Source organism: Canis lupus, chromosome 9, assembly GCF_003254725.2.
Source record: "Canis lupus dingo isolate Sandy chromosome 9, ASM325472v2, whole genome shotgun sequence".
NCBI lineage: Eukaryota > Metazoa > Chordata > Mammalia > Carnivora > Canidae > Canis > Canis lupus.
The window spans coordinates 39,377,467-39,405,160 of NC_064251.1; the positions used below are offsets into that span (position 1 = coordinate 39,377,467).

Genomic DNA, 27,694 nt, shown 5'->3' on the forward strand with positions numbered 1-27,694 from the left:
GCCCTTCATTTCCCCACCCTCCCTTCTCCAAACCCTCAGATTTACTAAATAGGAAATGCCTCTCCTACACAATCTTTCTGGGATCCTGCAGATAAAAGAAAGCCTTGACCTGAAGAGGGGCTTTGCTTGGAAGAGCGGTACTAAACTGAAATGTTTGACCATGATTTCCCGGTGTCTGGTTCTGTTCACACCAACGCTGGTTTCCTTCGCTCTCTTTGAGTGCATCCAGCTGATGTGAACTAGGATCTGGCTCTTGGCACTGCCCCAGCAGAGTGTCTGGTACCTCCAGGGGAACCTGAGCTCCCTCACCAAAACCACAGCATATCCTTGTACCATCAGACCGCGACTGCTTGCTGAGAAGGTCAACAAAATGGGTGAGGTATCATTAAAGTCAGAGTTATTAGAATAGTCAGACCAAGAATTTGAAATGAATGTGATAAATACAGTAAAAAAGATAAGAAGACATTAGAAATAGAAATGAGGGATCCCTGGGTGGCGCAGCGGTTTAGCGCCTGCCTTTGGCCCAGGGCGCGTCCTGGAGACCCTGGATCAAGTCCCACGTCGGGCTCTCTGGGTGGAGCCTGCTTCTCCCTCTGCCTGTGTCTCGCCCCTCATTCTCTCTCTGTGTCTCTATGAGTAAGTAAATAAAATCTTTAAAAATAATAATAATAATAATAAAGAGCCAAGTGGAACCATTTGGTATGGAAAGTATAATAGACAAAATAAAGAACCCAACAGATGAGATCAATCACTGGAATGGAGATAAAAACACTGATTCTTGAGTTAGATTATCAGATCTCATGCAGAAAAAAGCAGGAAAGGATAAAGAAATAGAAAATATAAGGGGAAATTCAAAGATATAGAGAGTAGATAAAGAGGAATCATCCAGGGGCATCTGGGTGGCTCAGTCAGTTAAGCATCTGCCTTTGGCTCAGGTCATGATCCCAGAGTCCTGGGATTAAGCCGCCCATGGGGCTCCCTGCTTATTGTGGAGTCTGCTCCTCCCTCTCCCTATGCTGCTCCCATTGCTTGTGCTCTCTCTCTCTCTCTGACAAGTAAATAAATAAAATCTTAAAAAAAAATCATCCAGAAAATATAAGTCCCAGATGAAGAGCAAACCACTCTCCTCCATAGCCCTACTTTTTCGTTTGCTTTCATTTTTTAAAGTAGGCTCCATACCCAGCATGAAGCCTAACACTAGGCTTGAACTCAGGACCTTGAGATCAAGACCTGACCTAAGATGGAGCCATCCAGGTGCTCCCTTTTCTCCCCCATTTTTTCCTTTCCTTAAACACACACATGCACACACACACCAGGAAGTTAATGGAAAAACTGGTGAAATCTCAGTAATGTCTGTAATATAATTAATAATAGCATACCAATGTTCATGTCCTATTCTTACTCATTCTACTATGATTTTATAAGATGTTCCTCTTAGGAGAAACAGAGTGAGGGACCTAAGGAGCTTGGTACTATTTTTATAACTTTTCTCTGTCTAAATTAGTTCAAGATAAAAAGATTTTTAGTATTCAGTGTCTTACATTTTCCATTTCGTTTTATTTTCTCCCATTGGTAAAGCCACACTGTCAATGTTTCTTTTTTTTTTTTAATTCTAGAAAAACAAGGGGAGGAAACATAGATTTATCACTTACAAACTGTTAGCATTGTGATGTATGCGATCTGGTCTTTTTTTTTTCTAAACAAAAAAATTTTTTTTGCAGGTCAATAATTGAATAATAGGGGATTTTTTTAACATTTCTTTTTGCTGCTTATTGAAGAGGCAACTCTAAGATCCCACCGCAAAGATGTCTCTGTTCTCTTTTTGAAAATTGTCCAAAAGTGAGACTGAGATATAAAATGCCTGTAGGTACATACCACCAGACCTCTGCGTTCATGAAGAAGGGCTAAGGGCTACCAAGTGCAGGAGACGTGAGGACACCAAGAGAGAGAATGTGCAACTGTAGATTTTGGCACTGCCACCAAGCACGGAGTTCTGTGTTGAGTGGCTTACAGATCTTGAGGAGGAGGCTCCATCACCAGCTGTTTGGACAACCAGACAGGTGGCAGAGGTGAGCTTCAGGAGTTTCCCTGTCTCTGGATTGACAGCAAGGGTGGCCAAAAGAGACACATCATCTCTACAATCATTCTTCAGGGCTGAAACACAACTGTGGAAGACAAACCACCCTGCTGCTGCCAAATATCTAGCCTCGGCAAAGAGGAAAGCTACATCAACCCTCATAACAGTTAGTTTTAAGACCCTCTGTTGTGTTTACTGTGAATCAGGGAAACTATGGTGCCCCAAGCATTGCCCTGGATCTGTTCCCACAATATACTCTTACGAGTAGTTCAATCCAGAATACAAGGATCTAACCCTAGTGGAAAGCAAAAAGAAAACAAACAAAAAAGCCCCTGGATACATGTGAAGGGAGAGCCCAGAGGGGTGACAGCTGAGGAGTGGCCCTAGAGGGTCCCTGCTCAGGATGCAAGGACAGAGGGCTCAGAGGGAGGATGTCCTGAAGATAGGAAATTTGAATTGATGTTAATAGATGGTGTGCTCTAACATATTGACATTTAATGTGATTAACAACAAAAACAAAATGTTTCCTTGCCTGTGGCAGAGGATTTGGAGATAAGTTTGTGTTACATACAGAGAAAATTAGACAAAGAGTAAGATGATTGCAAACTCTGAGCAAAGCAGAAAATTCTGCAGGAAGTAAAAGGCACTCAATATATCACCTAGCCCAGCTGTGATTGAGAATCATAACAAGGGAAACATTGAATATTTTTCTAGCCCCGAACGGTGATATTGGCAGGATGTGGGGTCAGGAAACTGGAGAGCGAGTGTAATTGAGCTAAATCTTTCAGAGGCAAATAGATAATATCTATATAGAACCCAAAACTGCACTGTTTGGAAACGGAGGTATATACCAGAAGAAATATCAAAGTGCTCGCCTTTAGGGAGCAGGAAGGGGCCAGGCAGGAAACTGATGATTTTATACTAAAGCAGAACTCTTTGACCAACTAGCCATGTGCATAGGGAACTCTGATTATTTTAATTAATAAACATCTGGAAATTATCTGAAAAGCAGTAAGCAATGTGTTCTCTGCTCTTATGGAGTGCTTTTTTCTATATAAACAGGGTCTCTTTATAATCTTTTTTTTTTTATAGTACCATATTCTTGAATGTAAAAGGCCACATACTAGACAGTCCAAATAATAATAATCCCATTCTGACTTTCTTGCATATTCTAAGTTTTGAGTTTTTGAATCTGGCATTTGTTCTCTTCGAAGCAACTAAGGAAATTGCAGTGCTTGGGCCTGAAAAGTGCAGACTCGGTGAAATAAGCAAATAATGTCCCTTTTTTGAAAAAAAAAAAAAGATTTATTTATTTATTCATGAGAGACAGAGAGTGAATGAGAGAGAGAGAGAGGCAGAGACATAGGCAGAGGGAGAAGCAGGATCTCCGCAGGGAGCCCGATGTGGGACTGAGATCATGCCCTGGGCGGAAGGCAGACCCTCAACCGCCGAGCCACCCAGTTGTCCCTAAATTAACATTTCTAACCCCAAAACTGCTTTCATGCTTGGAGGCTGACCTTCCCTACTGGTATAGGCATTGGGAACTCTCACTCCAGCCCAAAGCAACTAGGAGTCAATTCCCCTTGTGCCAACCAGCACACATGCTGCTCTTCCAACTGCAAGCAGCATCAGCTCTCCTGGCAGTGGTGGCTCCTCCATTCCTTCCCATGACCTCTATTACTTTTTCTTTTTTTTAATGTTAAGAGTTTATTTGTAACACTTCTTTGTTGTACAGAAAGTAAAATATAACCTCAGGGTAACTGGTAGTCATGGATAGTTATGACTCATTCACCAACCATTGTTATCTACACCATAGCAAGAAGCTTTCATGAAAACCTGAGGACACTTTCAATTTGTTGGTTTAAAATACCCAAATTTGGTGGAAGGCAGAATGTCACAGGAACTCTGCTTTTTTGGGTAGGTACATAGGTATCATGCGGTCAGTACCAGAAGCATGTGTTTTTTTGTGGGTTTTTTTACAACTACCAAATTCTTATGAGCAGCCCAATCAATCCTAAAGAAGATCCTAGCACTCTCCCTTCCCAAACTCCAGGGACATCCTCAGCCCACTTTTCAGTTCCCCCAGCATCAGGCTCTGCCCTACAGGAATCCTTTCTAGCTCCCACACCCACTACAAAAAGAGGGGAGAGGAAATCTTTCTTCATGCAGGCCCCAAAGTCTGGGACTGTACCCATGGGATCTAGTTGACCTTTATGATGGGATACACAGGCTCTAGGGGCTCACCCGGCACCTACCCACCACATCCAATGCTGTTTTTCCAAGACAGTGACTCACAGGCAATCATCTGGAATACAACACTTTGTAAAATCATCTCAAGAACCTGTTCATACCTGAGATCCCAAACCCACCTACCTCACTTGGATCCCAGAACCTTAGCTGATAGTGTGGCTGTTTCCTCTGAAATCTTTCACATTGTATAAAAGATTCTATGAACCAAGAGGAAATCTATTACCTTGGTGTGTAGATGGAGTAAGTTTTGGACTTCAATATTGAGAGGGAAACAGCTTGCTGTCCCCAAAGGTCAGTGCCAAAGTGGCTCCTAGTAGTATCCCATAAACAAGGGAGGGGACAGATTTGTCCTTGGTATTTTACTGTATTAGAGTGTTTTCTTCACCTCTATCCCCTTGATAGGTTATACAATCCTACTGGCTCCGCGCAAAGTAGCACAACAGAGGCACCTGCAACTGCTCTTCCACGCCTCTCCCCTCTCTCAGACCCTGGGGGAGGAGGGATGGTCGTCCAGGAACTCTGGAGACATGCCTGATGGAGTGTCCTCAGACCTATCTGTGCAAAGGGCCCTTCACTGTTGTGCCAGGCTGCTACTGCTTCTCCTCTCTCACCCCAAAGCCCCCCTCCTTTCTCTGTGCTCTATGCTCCCCATGTCTGCAGGTGGTGGCACCTGGCTCCGCTCCCTCTCCACCCACCCCGTGGCCCAGGTCACCCCAGCCTTAAGGCCTCCGCACTGGTCTTTCTGGGAAGTCTCTGCAGAGTCTGGATCCCAGAAGTGACCACACGGAGCTAGGAGAGGAGCGTGCAGGGCAGTGCCAGCAGCAAAGGTGCCCTGCCGTCCTGCTAACAGCCATAGGGAGCGCACTAGACCCCTGAGTGGGTGGGGGGAAGCGAGGTTTTGAGGACCTGAGCCAAGTTGCCATAAGAACCTCCCTACCATGGTGGAAAGGGAAGTGGGCGGGGGGTGGGGGTGACTGGGTGACGGGGGCACTTGACAGGATGAGCACTAGGTGTTATGCTATATGTTGGCAAATTGAACTCCAATAAAAAATAAATAATAAAATAAAAGAACCTCCCTACCCACTCACCACCCACTGCGCAGGTGCCTCCGTGCAGGCACCAGCAAGCTCCAGCTTCCCGCCTATGTCCGTCCGCTCCCTGTACCCCTGGGGGGTCTGCCCAGCTAGGATGGCACCAAGGTGGGGGCACCGAGCAACAGCAGCATCTCCCAGATCTGGGCATCCACGCCTGTTAGGACAAAAGCAGTGGCTATGGCAGGTGGGCCCGGATGGCCTCCGCGCTCCCGCGCTCCCTCCCTCACCCCAGGGGACACTTCCAGCAGGTGGGTTCCTTTTGACTTGCCCAGATATGCCCTGTTCCCCACCTAGGGAAGGAAGTGTGTGGGCACCGTGGGAAGAGGGAGTTAAGAAATAGAGCATGGGGTTCTGCAAATGTACACACCCTCTTTTTATCTTATTGCTGACATTTTTTTTTAAAGTTGTTATTTATTTGAGAGAGAGAGCTTGAGTGCTGGCAGAGGCAGAGGGAGAAGTAGACTCCCCACTGAGCAGGGAGCCTGATTTCGGGCTCAATCCCAGGACCTGAGATCATGACCTGAGCTGAAGGCAGATGCTTAACTGACTGAGCCACCCAGGAGCCCCTTATTGCTGAAATTCTTAAAGTGAATGTGTCAAAGGCAGAGTTTCCTAGCCCCTCCAGGGAGCTGGGATTTGACTATAGATGGTGAAAGGCACTGGTGTGGGAGCTCAGGGAAAACAAAATCAAGCAAGTATTTCCTGGGCACTCCTGTGGTGCCAGGCTCGGTGCCAGGTGCCCTGCCAGAACTCCAAGGGGCCCAAGAAGACAAAGACAAAGGGCAGGGGAGCAGGCTGCACTCTGAAAGCTGATAGAACCCGTGCCTCCTGCAGACTACACACATAGTGGGGGCTCCCAGGCGATTTAGTCCAGCTGATGCTCTCATGGGCACCCTCCCTCCAATCTGCCTTGGAACCCCAATGTACAGAAGTTTCTTCATTTCACCACTGCCCGCTTTCCTGCCCAGAATCCTTAATGTTTCCTAAATACAAGGAGGCCAGATGGATGCCACTCCTTGGAGGAAATTGCAATTTCAGTAATGCCAATTTATCCATTTTCTTTGGACATTGGGGTTACTTCCATTTAGGGAGCTATAATGAAAAGTGTTCTGTCTCTGAAAACCAGCACAGCTCAACATGCAGATACAATAACACTAACCTTTATATTCACACACCTGTTAGGTCCTACTTTACCACACAATCCATTTTCCAAAGTACAAAGAATTCAGCCCATTATCCTGGCCTTTGGAATGGGTACAGAATGAATTATCCAACTTGTCTTCCAAATCACAGATGAAAATTATTCTAAGAATTTCTGGAACATGACAGATGTAAAGGAGACAGGGAGCAAGAGAACCAATGAAACATCCAAACTTTCCTGGGGCAAAGGGGAAGTCGACAACTCAGGGGACACTCAAGTCTTTCTTTTATATGGAGACTTCATTGTTACTTCTAAGATCTCTAGCTGAACTGACACTTCTTGAGTTCCCAGCTTAGGACTTTTCATAGTACAGGACCAGCCCCAGCATCCCTGTGGGCCCCTGTCTGAGACACTGGTTTAATGAAACCATAATCCATGCACTTGATGAGACATTCCCGGGCTGTCTGAACCACTTCAGCCTTCTTCTCATCTGGCTCTTGTTTGCCCACTACAGTCAGGATCTCCAGCAGCTCACTCTCCACCAGCTTCTTGGCCAGCTCAGCATCGGCTGCCAGCAGGTTGTAGGCAATGACCAGGCCCCGATGTTGGACGGATAGTCGGTCGTGCAGGCAAAGCCGCTGGAGGATCTCCAACCACTGAGTTGTCTGGAAGGGAGAGGTACATAAAGAAGAGAAATCAGTGGAAGGACAGAAAGAAACAGAAGGCAAGCACGTATCTGATAATGTGTATGGGACTCAGCATATGCCTATCTGAGCCCATTGGGACCAGGTGGCAGATGCCCACCTCCTTAGCAGAGCCAGGGTGGGAATCAGAAAACTAGAAGGAACCTGACATAATCCAATCCTTTTCACTTTACAAGTGGAGGAGAAGGGAGGGAGGGGAGGTAATTCAGCTATGATCACACATCTAAAAATAGTAGAGAATAAACACCCACACATCCATTTATTTTTTTAAGCATCTGGAGAAGCAAAGGGACAGGGCCACTGCATGTCTAATTGGAAGGGGATGGAAAGTGTTCAGAAAAGAGGATTCTAACCCTGAGCACATGGGCAATGCCTGCTTCTGTCAACCCAAGGGCCCTTAGAGACATGAGCTCCAGGCATGCCCTGGGCTTGCACTCCACCAGCTTTGACTTCAACTGGAATTAACACTGGAGTCAGGAGGGTGACGGGCACTGAAGGGGGCACCTGATGGGATGAGCACTGGGTGTTATGCTATATGTTGGCAAACTGAACTCCAATAAAAAGAAATTAAAACAAACAAACAAATAAACACTGGTGTTAGAAGTGCAGCCTCTCCTCCATCCCTCCTCCATTCCCTCTTCTCCATTGCCAGTTGTGAAGCTGCTCAACTATGGTACATAGGGAAGACAGGACTCCAGACCATCTGATCATCCCAAAAGACAGAAATGGAGCTAAGACTAGAACCAGGGAGCTTGACTTTCAGAGATTCAGCAGACACACATGGACAGCAGAGTAGAACAGTTACTGGTATGGGTTTTGGAGTCAGAGAGACCAGTGTTCAGGTCCCAGCTTAGCCACTTACCAAATATGGCCTTAGATAAGTTTTTTAACCTTTCCAGGTCTCGGGAGCTCCTCTGTCCTCAGGTCTACCTACTTCCTTACATCGTGACGATTTAGTGATATGGCGCGTGGACAGAGCTTAGCACGAGGGCTGGAGCATGGTGAGAACTCACCAAGGAGAAATGGACAGAGATGATGATTTTAGGTACTAATCCAAGGATTTCCCCCTTTGCTTCCTCGTACCTGTTACCTCACCCTCCATTTGTCAACAGGGACAGCTTTCTACATGCACCACTCTCAGATGGGGAGACAGACACAGAAGGGAAGAAAAAGACCAATTACTGGCTTTTTGGATTCTAAGCAAATTTTGTAAACACTGCACCGAGTCTCCCACCCCAAGAAAAGGAAATGAAAATTCAGCTAGCGTGGTAGGGTTCAGGGGAAGGTTTTATGCTGACAGGTAAATGATAATAGGTCCAGTGCCATTGCTTCCAGGCACAGAAATGTAGCCAAGATTTCAGAGGCCCTCAGGAAGAAGGAAGAAGTGACCAGGAGAGGGTCAGCAATCCCGAAGGATTCCAATCCCTGCCCAATTCCCTGGCGGTGTGGTCTTGAGCTAGTTACTTCTCTGCACTCAGTTTTCCTCTCTGGTAAACGGATAAAATAACTATACCTGCCAGTGACTCCTGGGTGGCTCAGTGGCTGAGCATTTGCTTTTGGCTCAGATTATGATCCCAGGGTCCTGGAATCGAGTCCCGCATCAGGCTCCCCACAGGGAGCCTACTTCTCCCTCTGCCTATGTCTCTGCCTCTCTTTCTGTGTCTCTCATGAATAAATAAATTAAAAATATGTTTTTTAAAAAATAACTATACCTACTACATAGGGTTGTCAGAAGAATGGAAGAACTTAATAAATGTAAACATTTAGAGCAGCATCTAAGTCTGGTAAGTGGCTGAGTCACAGAGGGCCTGTAGGAGCCTGTTGACCGAAGTTATGTGACCAGTTACTTCAGCAGAGGCTACTTTAGGGCAGTGGTTTCAAAGCATAGTCACAAGGCCAGAAGCACCCCACCTCCAATCTACTGATTCAGAAGATCTAGGGAAAATGTTTTTGCCAGCCGTCCAGGTGACTTACATATTTTTTTAAATTTATTTATGATAGTCACAGAGAGAGAGATAGAGAGAGAGAGAGGCAGAGACACAGGCAGAGGAAGAAGCAGGCTCCATGCACTGGGAGCCCGACGTGGGATTCGATCCCGGGTCTCCAGGATCGTCCCCTGGGTCAAAGGCAGGCGCTAAACCGCTGCGCCACCCAGGGATCCCTCATGACTTACATTTTTGAGAGACTTGCCTTAGGGGAAAATGCTAAAACCCAAGGACCAACCAAGATGAGTTACATCAGACAGAGACCCTTCTCTGGTGCCAGACAGTATTAGCACCCGTGGATCTTATTTATTTATTTTTTTTTAATTTTTTTTTTATTTATTTATGATAGTCACAGAGAGAGAGAGAGAGAGGCAGAGACACAGACAGAGGGAGAAGCAGGCTCCACGCACTGGGAGCCTGATGTGGGATTCGATCCCGGGTCTCCAGGATCGCGCCCTGGGCCAAAGGCAGGGGCCAAACCGCTGCGCCACCCAGGGATCCCACCCGTGGATCTTAGAGAAGGCATGAGCGAACATGCAAACACAAACACAGACGTACACACACACAACACCTTGAATTGACTATCCAAAAAAGCCTGCCAGGGGGCACCTGTGTGGCTCAGTGGGTTAAGTGTCTGACTCTTGATATCCATTCAGGTTGTGATCTCAGGGTCAAGAGATGAAGCCCTGCACTGGGCTCTGTGCTCAGCGGGGAGCCTACTCGAGGTTCTCTCTCCCCCTCTCTGCCCCCACCCCCGCTGCATGTTCAAGCTCTCTCTCTCTCTTTCTCAAATAAATAAATTTTTTTTTATAAATAAATATTTTTAAAAAATAAACAAGAGCCTGCCTTTAAAGTAGACTTGAGTACATTTGACTTGAGCTGCTTACATTTTTTTGTCTTCAGTGGAAAGGATGCCCATAAACTAAGTTCAGTTTGGTGAAATAAAGACATTTTCACTTTGCACTGCCACGTTTGTGATGGTGTGCAAACCGCTTTGCTGAGACAGCCACAGATCCACCAAAGGATCTGATCATCATGTTCATGTAAGAGAATCTGCCATTTCTTTGCCAAACCACAAGCTCCCTATGGTACCCCAACCGAGTCCATGTTCCTCTCGGGGAGCTCAGGGGCTCCACGGCAGTCGTTAGTATTGTGGCCATCCTTGTCATCATTCTGAAGTAATGAACTGTAAGCATCACTAAAGTCAGTGGGTGAGAGTACAGTGGGAGGGACCTGAGTTAGCTCACGTGGAGAGTCCCAACAATGGATATAAGGAGCCAGATAGTATGGACTCTCCTTCCAAGGTGATAGGAACAGATATCCAGGGGCCAGGGAAGTGTTACCTCGGAAGCTGGCCTCCCCACAGAGGATCACACAAGGCAGTCCCCTTGCTGCCCCCGGGGCCCGCTCTCACCACTTGGGTCATCTTGAGGCACAGTTTCTTATGTGCTGCTGTCAGCATGGCCAGCGCCCCTGCGGCTGCGTTCTGCACCTTGTCATCATCTTCCCCACAGAGCAGCACCACCAGCTTCAGCCGGTCGTTCCCATCAGCCAGGAACCTCTCCTGTACCTAAGGGAGGGAGGCAAGTATAGGGCTCAGAGACAAATGCCCCCACCTGCCAGCCTGGAGAGGGAAAGAGGCATCTGAAGCCATGTTCTCTGACCCAAGATTCTTCCGAGCTTTCCCTTGAGCAGCTTGCCACCCAAGCCTCCCCCCCACCCCAGAAAGTCTCCTCTGATTAGCTAGAGAAAGGGTCTATAAGTTCCTCCAGCTAAAAAGTTAAAGAGAGCAGGAGATTCTCCATACAGCATGTGCCACCACTCCTGTTTGCATTCAGCTGTCTACACCAGGGGAAAGGGCAGGCACGGACTCCTGAATGGTAGATGTTGCCCCAAGGTCTGTGTTTCACTTCCCTTCGGGGGTAGACTGAAATGTCCTTCCCACAACAGATGGGCCTCCAGAGTCTGCCATAAAATGACTTTGCAGTCCCTGAAGGCACAATGGCTGAGCAAGAGCAGGAGACAGAGTGAGAGCTGCTGTACCATTCAGCAGGGAAGGGATGAGCTTCCCAAGGACCCTAAAGCCAAGGGAAGGCCTCCTAGAGCCCAGGGTCCTGACATGTCTCAGAGCTCACCGACCCCCCCACCATTGGCTCCACAGTAAAATCTGGTTGGTCAAATTTAAGGGGCATTTTGTTGGCTTGGGTTTCCTAGAAGTGGAGCTCTAAAAGGATCAAAGGTCAATCATAGCTGCCCAGGTTATAAATCTCCACCTGCATCCCCCTGATGCTGGAGTAGTGGTCCTCAGCGGTGAGAGCATGGTAGAGATGGTCAGTACACAGGGCACAGTTGTACTAGGAGGCAGCTACCCCAAAAGGATTACATTCCCCACCCCTCACATGTAGATGTGGCCGTAAACTAGTTCTCATCATGGAACATGAGAGAAAGTGATATGTGTCACTCCAGGCACCATGGTGGAGTACTCTAGGTAGGTGCCTTTCCCGTGGTCTCTCTCCCCGTTCACATGGAACCCACTCCCAGAGTGGCAGAGAGGGAGACAGTTCTTTTTTTTAGGGAAGCGGGGGATAGTTCTTGATGGTCGAAGAAGCCTGGATCCCAAGTCATTGCTTGGAAGCAAGCCCCTGGATCCAAACATAGGCAAGAAGTGAGGTGAGTGAGAAATGAAAATGTTTGGGTTGGGACAACTGATTATTTTGATTTTGGTTGTTGTAGCAGCTGATGTTCCCAGGAGAAGCCTGCTCCCCCTTCTCGTTCTCCCTCCTCTTTCTTTGGACACAGTCTCTTTTCCCATGTGGCTGCCAGCCACCCGGGCCAACCTCAGGCCAGCTCCCTGGGAGGTCCTGCTTAGATTGACTGGCCGACTGATTGATCTATTTAACTTCAACAGGCTTTCATAGGTTGAGTTTTCATCCTATACCAGTGGAAAGATCCAAGACCTTGAGTTAAGAATTGAGAGAAGAAACAGGGATGCCTGGGTGGCTCAGCAGTGGAGCATCTGCCTTTGGCTCAGGTTGTGATCCTGGGGTCTTGGGATGGAGTCCCACATCGGGCTCCCCTTGAGGAGCCTGCTTCTCTCTCTACCTATGTCTCTGCCTCTTTCTGTGCGTCTCTCATGAATAAAGTCTTAAAAAAAAAAAAAAGAATTAAGAGGAACTGGTCTCATACATGAGGGCCCAGGAGGGCCACTTGGCATCACATCCATGAAGGGCCTCAGATTTGGCCCTATACCTCAGATGAGGTTGTGCCTACAGCCATAACAGTACTCTGGCAGGATGAAAAGAAGAAGACATTCATTCACCACCTGGTTATCATTTATCCCCATTGCAGGACCACGAAGCCATTGGCATGTTCTGAACTCATTTTATTTTTATAAATCCTGTAATTACTCTGCGAAGAACATAATTCTAGTGCATTGCAGTTTCCATCGGAACAGCAACTGTTCATTAAATATGAACATTTAAAATATTCTAAAATTGTTTGTATCTGTGTTTGCTTTTCCTCACTTTTTTATATAGGTGGAACTTTGAAACATGTAAGTGGCCAAGCCTCCCTTGGAGAGGCCTTGGTCTTACATCCTTCTCTGCTATGAAATTATTCAGACACAAATAACTTAGGGAAATGGTACCTTCCATCTCACCCAGCTCAAGCGAGAGGTCAAAGCCACAGCTTGGAATAATACTACTTTGTATGTTTTCCTTGGTCTCCTTGGTACATATATTTCTCTCAGGGTCCCTACAGGAAGGGGGCTGTAATCCAGGAGAGATTTGGGGGTTCCTGGGTTCTCTGGCAAAATGCTACCTTAATACCACTGTAACCCCCAATCTCATGCCAGGCCCTGCCCTGTGGCTGGACTCTCCTTGTGGAGATTGTTCCCCACCCTCGTCCCGAGCCCACCTCACCTCCTTGTTCACCACCATGTTGCACATGCATTCAGTGGCCGCCTGTCGCAGCTGGTCATGATTCTCAAACATGTAGTTCTCAATGTCTGGCAAGGCTTTCTCTTTAAAGATCTTCTGCCTACAGTATGAGAGGTGGGGAAGGGTGGCCACTGAGTCCTCTGTAGTGAGCATTTGGCATTTTGGGCCACCCAAGGGCCATTGCACCCTGCTGGTGGTTCCCTCCTACATCCTCAGCCAGCATAGTCTGGATGACATCAATCCTACCCCCAGCTCCAGGAAGGGCATCAATGGGTGTAAACTAAATGACACCATAACATCCTGGCCATAGCCATGGGGTCTGGGATGAACATATCATCAGGCTGGAGATTCTTCTGTATTGTTGCTGCAGAAGAGAAATTCTTTCTCTCTCTCCTGCTGGACATGAAGCCAAGAAGATATGAAGTCTGGAGCGACCCTTGTGTTCATGGCAGAGGGGAAGACCCCGTTTGAGAACTAAGACAACACAAGCAGAAGTGGATGGGAGTGGGAAAGTGGGGAGTAGTAGGGAGAGTAGAGAAGAAAAGAAAGTAGGAAAGTGGGGAAGCTTTGTAACGCATCTGGTCACCTCAGACTTTTTATTTATATGTCATTAAATTCCCTTTATCCTTAAACCAGTTGGGAGTTGAGTTTTTTGCAACTGAAAGAATCTCAACCCAATTCTCTCTACTACCCCTTCGCTCCCAAGAAGGAATCCCTACCTCTCCCCTGGGTATCTTTTTTACTACTTTAGTCTGAAAGAAGTGTCTTTGTCATCTCCTTTGCCTTCATACATTCACCAGGTGCTAACTCAAATCCCTTCCACTGCAGTTTATACCCGTCATCTTTGATCCTGTCCTCAGCGGGAAGCACAGATGGTGTATCTGAAATTTCCACCAAACTTTTCCTGGGGCACCTCTCTCCACCCCTGCTCCCTCCCCACCCCACTCACCTGAGTTTGTCACTCCGCCCAGACAGATTGGTGAGGCCCAGGAGAGCCTCGTAGTTCTGGAGCCCATCCCTCTGTGTGTCCAGGAGACTCACGAGGGGCCGCACCACCTCATACACCTGCGTGGAGGGGTCAGGGAGTGGGTCAGGCAGAGACTATGATCCCCCAGACCCTAAAATTTCAGTGCCCAGCTCTAGAATTTCCAAAATGCTTGCCCACCCACTCAGACAAGGTAACTGAGTTTCTAAGAGGACAGCCCTGTTAAGTCAGGGGCAGAGCCAGGCCTAGAGTCCAGGCACCACCAATTCACTGCCCTCTCTGTGACCACACCATGCCCCCTCCCAGGCAGGGGTTAGGGCAACAAGGGGAAAGACCCCTAGGAGCATTGCCCCATCCCACCCACCCCGGCACCCACCCGCTCCCCTGGAAAGGCGATATCCGGATTAGAGACGGCGGCGATCTTTGCCAGGGCATGGGCTGCCTTCACCTTGCCCACGTCCGTGCCCTCCAAAGCCAGTGGAATAAGTGCCTATAAGAGAGGGTACAGTCACTTCTCTGTCACAGACGTCCAGAGGCCTCTCTTCCCCTCCCTCCTTTCCAGCCGTTGTCTGCTTCTGCAACATAAGCAAGCCTGAGTATCGCAGAGAATGATTAAATACAGAATCATGGATTCACTCCTCCAGCTTCCCAGCATACTTGGATGTCTTCACCTACACTCTCCGCCACTCATCCACCCTGCTGGTTTTTGGAAAAACAAATGGATCAACACACTGACTTTTTACTCCCTGACTTAGGGCAAACCTAATCATCCCAGCAGCCACTTATTGAGCGCCTACTATGAGCCAATACTTTAAGTGTATTTTCTATAATCCTTGTGACATTCTGCAGAGTAAATGTGTGGTTCCCCACCCTCATTTCATACATGAGGAAACTGGCTCAGGCAGATTGAGTAATTCGCCCAAAGTTATGCATCTAAAAAAGGAATGAGCAAGGACTCAAAGACATGTGTTCTACAGCAAAGTCTATGGTCAGTGCATCTGTACCATGCTTCCTTCCAATAGCAAGGATGATGAAAGGGATCCCACAGGGGCAGCCCCGGTGGCGCAGTGATTTAGCGCCGCCTGCAGCCCAGGGCGTGATCCTGGAGACCCTGGATCGAGTCCCATGTCAGGCTCTCTGCATGGAGCCTGCTTCTCCCTCTGCCCCCGTCTCACGTCAGGCTCTCTGCATGGAGCCTGCTTCTCCCTCTGCCCCCGTCTCTTGCCTCTGTCTCTCTCTGTGTGTCTCTATGAATAAATAAATAAAATTCTTTAAAAAAAAAAAAAAAAGAAAGGGATCCCACAGTAAATCCCATGACAAACCATAAAATCTGGCTGAAGCTGGTTTGAGGCATGAGCAGATAGGAGAGATACCTGAAAGACAGTATTCCAGGAGGCTGGGTTGGGGCAAGGGGTGCATTATTCTTGGGCCAGGCAAAGAGCGTGTGCATGTGCACACATGCTTCTCCCCAGTGGATCACCTTCTAGGATGGCAAACCTTATCCCACCAATTACCTTGCCACCACCTTGAGCCACAATAGTTCCTCGATCTTTTGGGTTATCACACAGTGCCAGGAATACCCTGTAAGGCAAGGATAAAGGACACATAATGTGCACCCTCCCCAGGCATCAGCAGGCCAGCCAGTCAGACCCAGTGAAGCCCTGGAAAGTTCTGTACCTGTCCCGGCATTAGCCACCTTGGCTGGATACTGCCATGGATAGAAGGAGCTGGGGAGAAAGTGAAGCCAAGAGGGGCTGCAAAGAGCCACCCCATCCCTATGTGGGGAGGCAACAAATGGCTCCTTGCTGCCCATCAACCAGGAGAAAATCTTCAACATGGATGCACTCCAGGACCTCTGTGATCTGGTCCTCTTCCCCTCTCTGGTCTTACTGGCATCACTTCCTCTTGTGTACTCCACATTCCAGAACACTGCAGGAGAACCCCATTTCATTCACACCTTCTCCCTCTGTCCTCAGTATCTGTAGATTCTGTCCCTTCTGCCCAGAACCCTTCCTCTCTTGTATTTGGGTGGTTCCTCTTCTCCCCTCATGGCTCCACTGATTTGTCACTTCCTCCAGGAGGCCTTCCTGGCTGCCCTTCCACCTACCTCTAGTCTGGCTGGTGGGTGTTACTACTCGGACCCCAACCAACCCTCTGCGTTTCCCCCACTGCATCATATTTTAACTGTGAGCCTGTCTGCCTCTCCATCACACTACACAGAAACTGTGCCTTTCATCTTTGGAATAGCAGGTCCCACACAGGGCCTGGGAACCAGGTAACCAGGATGGACAGTGACCTCTTTCCTCCTTATGCAAACTTCCACCAGGGATGACCTGCCCTGCCATGTCTCTTTTCTTTTTTCTTTTTTTTTTAAGGATTTTGTTTATTTGAGAGAGAGAGAGGGAAGGAGGGAAAGAGGAAGAGGAAGCACAAGCAGGGGGAGGGACAGAGGGAGAAGGAGGTCCCCCACTGCGCAAGGAGCCTGATGGGACATGGAACTCAATTGCAGCCCCCAAGACCATGACCTGAGGCAAAAGCAGACGCTCAAGTGACTGAGTCCCAGGTGCCCTGCCATGTCAGTTTCCAATACCCATCTTCTTTCATCTCCTCTCCAGACCCCCACAATGGCTCATTCACTCATTTACTCCCCTGCCACCTCTATCCCCTCAGCCCCACCTGGCCAGCAGCTCTTTGGTCTGGTCAGTGAGGATGGCATTGTCTGCTTTCACCATGCAGGCCAGTGCAGAGGTGACACCAGCCTTCAGAAGCCGTTTCACACGCATGTCTATAAAGTCTTTCTTGTCCTGGGGAGACAAAAGGGTGGCTGTGTGGAAGGACCTGGCACCAGGCCAATCTGTATTGGAACTAAAGGTGGTGCAGTTCTAACTGCTTGTGGCAGGCTGAACAATGGCCCCCAAAGATGTCCATGTCCTAATCCCCAGAACCTGTGAATGTTACCTTACATGCCAAAAAGGACTTTGCAAAAGGTTCACTTTCCATTGTAGGGGTGGGGGGGGGTGCTTAGGCAGGAGGGGGAGAGGATAGAGAGCAGATAAAGTTGACATAACAATGGATTGGGTTGTGAGGGAAACCCAAAGTCAGGCCCAAGGTTGAACAGTCCCTACAGATAATTCTCGAAGTGGGTGGGAAGGGGCTGGCATTTGTGGGTGATTTCTAGAAGCCACATTTGAACTTTACAGCAGCAGAGTATGCTATACAGCCTTGCCTGCATAAAACAGTATGCAGCTTTAAAAACGGATTCAGAGAATGACATAGCAGGTGATGGGGATTAAGGAGGGCACTTGTGATGAGCACTGGGTGTTGTATGGAAATGCTGAATCATTAAATTCTATACCTGACACTAATATTACACTGTATACTGGCTAGTTGGAATTTAAACGAAAACTTAAAAAAAAAAAATGGGGCCCCTGAGTGGCTCAGCAGTTAAGTGTCTTCCTTTGGCTCAGTGCATGATCCTGGAGTCCTGGGATTGAGTCCTGCATCAGGCTCCCTGCGAGCAGCCTGCTTCTCCCTCTGCCTGTGTTTCTGCCTCTCTCTCTCTCTCTCTCTCTCTCTGTGTCTGTCATGAATAAATAAATAAAATCTTTAAAAAATAAGAATAAATTTTAAAAAAGAATGGCATAGCCATCTGGAAAACACCTAAAGCATTTTCCCAAAATCGGGCATAAAACATTCTAACTATGAAAAGAAAAAAGAGGGGATCCCTGGGTGGCGCAGCGGTTTAGCGCCTGCCTTTGGCCCAGGGCGCGATCCTGGAGACCCGGGATCGAATCCCACGTCGGGCTCCCGGTGTATGGAGCCTGCTTCTCCCTCTGCCTGTGTCTCTGCCTCTCTCTCTCTCTGTGTGTGTGACTATCATAAATAAATAAAAATTAAAAAAAAAAAGAAAGAAAAAGATGCGCGGAGAAAAACAGCCTCTGCTAAGTAACATAGCGTGCGTACCAAGACACTGACAGTGGTCAGAGGGAGATGACGTCATTGGTGAGTGGTCATTTCCTTTTCTCTGGGGTCTACATTTTTGTTTGTTTTGCAATGTGGTTATATTTCTTTTTCTTTTTTTAAGATTATTTATTTATTTATTCATGAGAGAGAGAGAGAGATTGAGAGAGAGAGAGGCAGAGACACAGGCAGAGGGAGAAGAAGGCTCCATGCAGGGAGCCCAATCCGACCAATCCCGGGACCCCAGGATCAGCCCTGGGCCAAAGGCAGGTGCTAAACCCCTGAGCCACCCAGAGATCTCCTGATGTGGTTATACTTCTTTGACCATTTAAAAAAATCTAAATCTTCCACTGGCTGGAAATACAATGTATATGCATTCTAATTCAAACCACAGACAAAGCATACCCTTGAGTGCAGGGAATCACTGAGGAGGGCCTCAGGGAGATTTGTGACACCTGGGCTACAGCTGCCTGGCCCCATTCTCTCCCTTGTTATTCCTACCTAGCACCTATATCCCGAAATCCAGATATCCCAGGAAACGAAATTTCTGGAAAGTGTTGGAAACATGAAATATACTGTCTGTCTGATGTCCATGAAACAACATAAATTGCAAAACGTTCATCATGGCCCCATTTGATTTTTCAGACTACACATGATGGTTGGATCCTCACCCGCCCAAGGCGCGTAAACCCTTAAAACTAAGGGGGGGACGAGCGCCACCTAGTGGGAGACATTGACCACGATCATCTTCGGTCTATCCGCGTCCTCTGCCAAATGCTCCCACACCCACCCACAGCGCCCCAACGCCTGGTGGCGCAGACTCCCCCCACCCAGCCTCATCCCTACCCTACCTTAGGGTGCTCCTCGGGCACGTGCTGCTTGGAGAACTTGGCGAGCTGCACCAGCTCCGGGATGACCTCCTTGACATCATAGCTGTTGGTACAGTTCACAAGGGTGGTGGCCACGGAGTACAGGATGGTCTTGTCAGCCGTCTGCAGTTATGGGGCGGGGGGACGGGAGGGGAAACTTTAGAACAAATCTCTGCTTCCACGATGGCCCCCTGGGGCAGCCCGGGTTGCTGGAGGTTTAGCGCCGCCTTCGGCCCAGGGCAGGGCCTGATCCTGGAGACCTGGGATCGAGTCCCGCATCGGGCTCCCTGCATGGAGCCTGCTGCTCCCTCTGCCTGTGTCTCTGCCTCTGTGTGTGTGTGTGTGTGTGTGTGTGTGTGTGTGTCTCATGAATAAATAAATACAATCTTAAAAAAAAAAAAAGCCGGCCCTCTGACCTGTCGGGTGAGTTGGTTTGAGCCCGCTTGGACAACAGCAGGTGGCACCGAGGGAAGAGGAACTAGCTCTGCTCACGCAGGGTGGGCAGACATTTCTCCTGCACTAGCCACAGTACCCCAGGAGAGCAGGGCGGGGGAGCCCTCAGAGTGCGCTGCTTGCTCTGTGCCCCTCTCAAACGCCCAAACCCGACATACTTTGCCATGGGATAGGGGGCGGGGGATGGGTAGGGACTGGAAACACCTCTGGTCTGGCCCCGAGTGGAAACTCCCTCTTTCCCCTCCTCCCTTTGGTGGTGGAAAAGAACCAGGCAGGGAATTAGCACGAGCACCCATTTTATGGTCAGGTAAAATGAGGGGCAGACAGGGGGAAGTAACCAATCTGGTTTACATCGGCAGTAGGGCCAGAGCCTGGATGAAGACACAGGAGTCCCATTTCTCAGGCTAGCAGAGGACCCTATGAGCTTGAATCTAGTAGACCTTTCCTGAAGGCCAGAGGTCAGGGCCACGCTTGCCTTGGCCAGCTCAAACATGGCCTGCAGGGCGGGGATGTCCTGGACAAAGTCGTCTTTCACGTCGGCATCCAGGGTGAGGTAGGCCAGGCCCTCCACTGCCCATCGCCGGGTCCGGGTATCTATGGACGCATTGCACAGCCACCTGGAAATAGGAGAGGAAGAGCGCTGGGGAAGGGGGCCAGAGCTTGGGTCAAGAGAGTGAACCCATTTCAGGGCAGTGGGGAGCCTGTGGGGGACCTTTCACCATGCAGCATCCACTAGAGCACATCCCAGAGAGAAGACGGTGGGCCTGGGGAAGTCGAACCCCCTTACTTGCGACACTGTTTGGCCAGCTTCTCCGTGGACCCTTCAGCAAACTGCCTGAGGCCATAGTCCGTGCCCCCTGCAGAGCCCAGCTTACAGAGTCCCTGTAGGGGAAGGGAGATGCTTCTAGAGTCAGACACACTTGGAGACAAAGGGCCTTGCTCAAACAGGCCCTGTTTGAGCCTGTGGCTGGAACACTTTGCCCCTTTGTCTTTGCCTGGATACACCTCTCTGCCTACTACCGAACTCAGCTCAGGTGTCACCTCTTCCAAGATGCCTCCCCTGAGGCTTCCAGGATGGGGCAGATGCTCATGAAGCTGGACTTCTTTACCCTGCCCCATTCCGTTGCCACCATTTTGGCTCCACTGCTGTTTTGGAAAATCAGCACAATACGATACTAATCTTACCTGAAACTGCAATGGTGCAAGTTATGCTAGCACAAAAACCAGCACAGAAATCAGACCACGTGGGTAACAAATTCAGATATGCAGAATTTTACCCAGGAGAAATTGTACTCTTAGGAAAACGTAGAAAAAAAAAAAAAAGGAAAACATGCCTTCCATAAGAGAAAACTCATGATGGAAGAAGCTATAATTAGTTTCTTAAAAATTGATATAAACAGAAAAATACATCAGTGACTCAAATTGTCACTGTAATTGTTTACAAGCAAACTAAAAGACCCATGAAAAGAGTTGCCATAAAATGAAACTGGAAAAATTGAAATGGGTTATCAGTGCCATCCAGAAACTGGTTAGGGAAACAAACTGATTTTTTCGAGTTTGCTCTGAAAATGCTGGCTGAGCAGAAGCTCCCCCACAGCATGGGCTTCCCATGGAGAGGAGCCACGCCTCACTCATCTGGTGTCCCTGGGGCCCGGCACCCACCACGTCTGGTACCAACACTCACCACCAGTGTGCGGATCTTAATCTTCTCGTTTTTGGTGGTCTTGTAGATCTCTTTGAGCAGTGACACGCCATTGGTGATGATGAAGGTGGCGCGGCTGAGCTTGGTGGATGCGTGGATGAGGGCCTCCACGGCCACCAGCTGGTCTACCTCCCGCTCGGAGCCGCACAGCGCTACCATCATCTCCATCACACCTTTCATTCCCAGCAGCTGATTGCCCAGGTCAAAGGGGCCTTGCAGGATCCCTGACACTGTCTGAATGGCAATCACGTTCTTGTCCATGTCCTGGGGGTCAAACTTGCCTCTAAAATCAAGGACAAGGTGGTCAGGAGAACTGGCTAAGGTGGGTGGGAAGAATGTGGGATTTGGAGGCAGACAGATTCAAATTTACGTCCTGGATCTACCACTCATGTGCTGTGTGACCTTGGGCGATTCCCTGACCCTCTCTGAGCCTCAGCTTCTTGATCTATAAACTGACGGTATAGTACTACTAATCAGAGTTATGGTGAGGGTGAGTGATGTAACAGACATGCCATGGGTTGTGTCCCCCCAAGAAGCATAGTCAGATGGATGGGGACTGACACAAAGGACTTTGATTAGGGAGAGCTCTTGGGATCAGCTCATGTTTTAGAAGGGAAAGAAGCAAACCTCGGCAGAAGGAGGCAGAAGGACGCACTGGGCTGCAACTCAGTCATCATAAAGCCTCAGCCTGTGATGAGTGCTACAGCTGGGACACCCTCCAGAGTTGTTTCCAGCTGGGGGTGGGGGTGGGGGACACACGGGTCATTGGATGCTGGCCGCCCTGGGGAGGAGGAAGCAGCTGTCTCCAGCTGAGGGAAGTCCCAAAGAGAGGCGAGCACTGTCCATCCATGGGCTTCCCAGCAGCTCAGATGTCTAGTGGGAGAGTCCAGCAGCCACCCCAACACAAAAGGGCCCACTCTCTGTCTCCTTGATAAGCTGACATTTGTTCCTTCAACCTCAGGAGCTTGTGGTAGGTTTTAAATAAGTCCAAAAATATTTTGACACCCCTCCATGCAAAAGATAGAACCTAACTCTCTCCTCTTAAATGCAGACCACTCTTCACAACTTGCTTCTCACAAAGAGAATGTGGCGGAAATGATCGTGTGTGACTTCTGAAGCTAAGTAATAGAAGACATTGCCATTTCTGCCTTGTTCTCTCTGAATTGCTCACTCTGGGTACCAGGCAGTAATGATACTCAAGCTACCTGTGGACAGGCTCATACCGGGAGGAATGGAGGCCTCCTGTCAATAACCAGCACCAGCATGCAGGCCTTCAGATGACTGCAGCCCAGGCCGACGTGTGACAGTCAGTTCATGAGAGCCCCAGAGCCAGATCCACCCAGCCTAGTCACTCTCAAACTGCAGTCATATTGTGAAATAATAAATGATTACTATTACTTCAAGCTTCTTGCTACATTTTGGGGTGATTTGTTATACAGCCATAGGTAACTAATACAGAGCATGATTCCCTGAGACCTCCAGGAGACTCACGTGATGTATTCCTCACAGATCTTGCGGAAGTGATCGCGTTCTGGGTCACAGCGCAGGTCATCGTAGAGCTTGTTGATGAGGACGGAAGCCAGCATTCGGGTGTTGTCAGTCAGAGGCAGGCAGGATGGCAGATCTGGAACCTGCCCCACCACCTTCAAGATCTTCCTCAGGCCTGCAGGACAGATGATGGCAATTGTCAGATCTCTGCTGGGGTCTGTCCTCACAAACACACCCTCTTCTTCAGTTGTCTTAGCACCAGCTTCTCTCCAGCATATCTTTTGGCAGTACATGGCTTTTCCAGAATGAAGGGTACTGGTATGGGGCCGGGAGACCCGCATTCTGTACCTGACTCTGCCCCTAGGTGAGCAATTCACCTCCCATTGTGGGTGGGCCTCTATTTTCACATGTACCCTCTATGGGTTGATGTATAACCTTCCCCAAATACTATCTGATATTCTCTCTTCCCCAGGCCTCACTTCTATAAAATGGGAACCATACTACCTACCACAGAGCATTTGAGGACTCAATGAGATAATGTATGGAAACTGCCTAGGGCCAATCCAGACATGTCATTATCACTCAACAAACACTTACTATTTATTTAGTAAATGCTACATTTGCTATTTATTATTACTATCTCTTCTCTCTTCTGTTGAAGAAACTTCAATGACTTCCTATTACCCATTAGGCTAATTCAGTCATTACATATCTGTTGAATAAATGAAGGAATAAGTGAAGAAATAAATTAGCACCTTTTAGGTAGCAAATACTGAAATAAAAGATACAATCCTCTCCTCAAAAAACTCACAATGGAATAAGGAACAGTCGTATGAAGATTAAATAAGCTGTAATAAGGACAGAAGGTGCGATAAGGACAGAGTGGTGACACCACAGATGTGGTAATTTGCTCCAAAAAAGTAAAAGAGTTGTACATTCTCTCTTTTTAAAAAGACTTATTTATTTATTTATTTATTCATTCATTCATTCATTCATTCATTTGAGATAGAGAGTACAAGCAGGGGAAGCAGGAGAGGGAGAAGCAGGCTCCCTGCTGAGCAGGGTGACACAGGGCTCCATCCTAGAACCCTGAGGATCATGACACAAGCAGAAGGCAGACACTCAACCGACTGAGCCACCAGGCGCCCCTGAGTTGTATGTTATTCTTATTGAATAACAAATATTGCTTCCCACCTACCCTACCTATTAACTGTGTGGTTGGACCTAGGTCTGAGTGCAGAGAGAAAGAGGTCTGTGATTCACCCTTTGAAATATATGCAGAGAAGACCAGAACTGGGGAGGAGGAGGGAAGGAAGTGCTGAGGTAGGAGGTTTATAAGTGCTAGAGTAATCTGTTAAAGTACACTTTGCTGAGACCTGTGAAAACCAAATGAGGAAAGGCAATATCAAAAGAGGATAAATTTCAAATGGGTGGAAGCTAATCTGAACCTTTTAGAACAAAGGATGGTTCTATATGTTTTTAAACCTGTGGGAGTTTATCACAGTAGATGATAAAGCCATAGGTATGACTCTTGAACAATTAAAGTGGATTTGGGAGAGTGGGTAATATCTTGGAGCCAACAAATTTAGGGACTGTCTGCTAGAACCTCGTTACTGTGCCTTATATATAGGACACTTGATGCCATTTCTCCCTTCTAGAAAGCCTATGAAGTATTTTGCCAACCATGGGACTTCAGGAACATTCTCCCAAGGTTGGTGGAGTCCTGTTTGTCTTTGGCATTGCCCACATTGGTTAAGTAACTCTGTCCAGGTGTTTTCCAGCATGTTTGGGCATTTTCTGTGTGTGTTCAGGCCCTTAATTCAGAGCTGAGCTTTGATCTAAATCCTCACCAGCCTGTTGGTGGTTTCTAAGTGTTAATGCCTTTTCCTGGCTTTTCAGTGGGACTGAAGACTTGTTCTAGGCAAAGGCCACACCTCCTCTGCTTTCTGCTCAGTGCCAGATATCCTGGTGCCCCCCTGAAAGATTGGAATGAGCCCCAGACCCTCCCACCTCCTCACCATTATCCACCACATAGATGGTACGCGAGTTGTCGTGAATGGCAAGGTCCTTCCTGGGGACATTCTTATTGAGCAGATTCAGGGCTTGATCCCTGCCCTGGCCAGACACTTTCTTACTGACCAGCATGTCGAGCAGGTGGCTGGTGATCTGCTTCAGGTCCTTCTTGGTGTCTGAGGAAGGAGAGGACAAGGGTAAGTAGAGAGTAGGGTCTTACTCAGATCTATAGGACCACGAATGGCAGAGGTTTTTAGAAGGGTTCTGGAAATATGGAATCCATGGCTTCCTGGAAGTTGGAATTTCCCCAGAAGATATAGTATTGCCCATCTCAGCCCCAAAAAGGGAGGTTCCTAGACAATACCCCCAATGGGCCTCCAGCCACTCTACGCTGCACACTGACTTCTACAACAGCTCCTGCCATCCTTGAACAGCTCTGGTTCTTAGAAAGTTCTTTATTCCAAGGCATGACTGGCAGGGAGCCAGGGACACTTCATGTAGCTTTTAATAAACTGATTTAACAAAATGTTTTCCAGAAAAGAAATTTATATTCCTTACAGACATCTTACTCCCTGCAGATTCAGGCATGCTGGGAGCCCAAATTCAAGCCTCAGATGGGATGCCAGATCTTCCCTGCCCGCTGGGGGATTAAAAGGTAAATGCTTTTTCCTGCATTTTCCCTGTCTGACTTCACTGCATCTTAGGGATTTTTGTTCTCATTCTAGTTTAGAGCTCAAAGGCAGGCGGGGAGGGAGGAAGGGAGTAGAAAAGAAAGGATCTCCAAAACATGTCATATGAATGACTGATGAAGTAAAGAGCCATCTAACTGGACAAGGAAAGTCATCGGTAGATGTGATAGTTTTTCAGATAAGGGTGTGTCATGAAGGCAAAAGAATAGACTTCTTCTATGAGGCTCTAGAGAGCAGAACTGGGGTCAGAGTGGGGTGGAAGCTACAAGGAGATGGATCCTAAATCAGTATCTAGTAGAATTCCTTTTTTTTTTTTAATTTTTATTTACTTATGATAGGCACACAGTGAGAGAGAGAGAGGCAGAGACACAGGCAGAGGGAGAAGCAGGCTCCATGCACCAGGAGCCCGACGTGGGATTCGATCCTGGGTCTCCAGGATCGCGCCCTGGGCCAAAGGCAGGCGCTAAACCGCTACGCCACCCAGGGATCCCTATCTAGTAGAATTCCTTAGCAGAGATGTCCAACAACTTTCAACTTCCCAAGGAAGCTGTGGCCCTCAGTGCACCATACCTTTCAGTGTTCCCATTCTTGGGGATGCTCTTCCATTCTGGCCCTGGGTCAATCATGTGACTTAGAGCACACCCAGCAGCTTAAAAGCACTTGCACATTGGGGCTCGTCCATTGAGAATGAGGCCACCATGCTATACAGACACCCAAGATGCCCACTAGAGATGCCACAAAGAGAAAAACCAAGATGTCCTGGCCAGCATCTCCAGTTAACCACCAGTTGTACAAGTGTACCATTTGGGACCCTCCAGTGGTTCTAGCACAGAAAAAAGAATGTGACTTGCTGACCATTACGACAGTTAAGTCAGAACCACATCAAGAATCCAGGACTCCCAAAGGTTCATGTTATTAATCTACAAAGAGCTCTTATGAATCAATAAGAAAAACACTGATACTCCAAGAAAAAATAAGGGTAATGATATATGACAGGTTGTTGGAAGACAAACGAATCCAAATGGCTAATAAAAATAAAGAAAAATGATCAATCTCACTAGTGATTTTTAAAAATTCAAATGAAGTTATTTTTACCTAATGAATAGGAAATTTTTTTTAAATGAGAGTATTCAAATCTGGTAGGAGAATGAGTGGAGATGGGACCCCCATCAGCATCATTTGGTAAGAGTACAAATTCATGCACCCTCTCAGAAAGGAATCCAAAAGTAACATGGAGAGAAAACTTCAGTTGTGTTCACAGCCTTCGACCTATATTCCCATTACTAGGAATTTTATTCCAAGAAAATAATTGCAAATGCAAGCATAACTTTGTGTAAAGAATAGCTACTGAACTGCCTTTTATAAGCATGCAACTAGGAGCAATCTAAATCTCCACTGATATAGAGTTGGTTGGTGAATTGTGATATATTCATACAATGGAATATAATGAAAATATTTAAAATCAAGCTTTCTATTAGTGAACCTTCCCAGGCAGAGCAGGAACTTCTAAAACCATGCCCAGGACCTGGATGTGCTGGAAAAAGCCTGAGTCTATAAGTGCATGTATTTGAAATGAAACAAATGAAAAATGAATGATTTTTAAAATAAAAAAGAATCTTTTTAAAGAACATTTAATGGTACGAAATACTCATATAATGCTTAGTGAAGGAAAAGAAAACACAAATCTATTCCTAGCCAAATTCCAATTTTGTTAAATAGGTATTTATGTGGATGGATAGAAAAAAGACTGGAGGGACGCCTAGGTGCCTCAGCTGTTGAGCATCTACCTTCAGCTCAGGGCATGATCCTGGGATCTGGGATCGAGTCCCACATGGTACTCCCTGCAGGGAGCCTGCTTCTCCCTCTGCCTATGTCTCTGTGTCTCTCATGAATAAATAAATAAATCTTTTTTAAAAAGAGACTGGAAAGACACATGTGGCAGTGATAATCTGGATTATCTGGAGGGGAATTATAGGTGGGTTTTTTTCATCTTTACATATTTCTAAATTTTTCCAAATTTTTCCAGTAAGTCTCTTACTTTCTTCTACTTGTAGTAAAATATACATGAATAAAATTGATCATTTTAACCATTTTTGAATGATTTTATTTATTTATTTGCAAAAAAGAGCACAAGCAGGAGGTAGGGGCAAAGGGAGAGGGAGAAGCAGATTCCTCACTGGGTCAGGAGCCCGACTTAGGGCTCAATCCCAGGACCCCAGGATCATGACCTGAGCTGAAGGAAGACACTTAACCATCTGAGCCACCCAGGTGCCCTTCATTTTGACCATTTTTAAGTATACAGTTCAGTGGCATTAAGTACATTCATATTGTTGTGCTGCCATTATC

At 47.5% G+C, this 27,694-nt stretch overlaps 1 protein-coding gene across 4 annotated transcripts in view; it reads right to left on the reverse strand.

The window, feature by feature from the left end:
• Positions 1–6,565: 6,565 nt before the first annotated feature.
• Positions 6,566–27,694, reverse strand: part of UNC45B (unc-45 myosin chaperone B) — a 28,500-nt gene continuing 7,371 nt past the window's right edge. For all 4 annotated transcript variants that reach the window (XM_025440177.3, XM_049114220.1, XM_049114219.1 and 1 more), the window contains exons 8-20: positions 24,665–24,835; positions 22,650–22,821; positions 21,141–21,441; positions 20,244–20,338; positions 19,932–20,073; positions 18,986–19,126; positions 16,851–16,978; positions 15,689–15,755; positions 14,551–14,664; positions 14,139–14,254; positions 13,172–13,289; positions 10,666–10,821; positions 6,566–7,227 (exon numbers count right to left, since the gene is read on the reverse strand). In XM_025440177.3, coding sequence (XP_025295962.1) covers positions 6,925–7,227; positions 10,666–10,821; positions 13,172–13,289; positions 14,139–14,254; positions 14,551–14,664; positions 15,689–15,755; positions 16,851–16,978; positions 18,986–19,126; positions 19,932–20,073; positions 20,244–20,338; positions 21,141–21,441; positions 22,650–22,821; positions 24,665–24,835 — 2,024 coding nt within the window. In that variant the 3' untranslated portion in view covers positions 6,566–6,924. The remainder of the gene's footprint in view (positions 7,228–10,665; positions 10,822–13,171; positions 13,290–14,138; positions 14,255–14,550; positions 14,665–15,688; positions 15,756–16,850; positions 16,979–18,985; positions 19,127–19,931; positions 20,074–20,243; positions 20,339–21,140; positions 21,442–22,649; positions 22,822–24,664; positions 24,836–27,694) is intronic.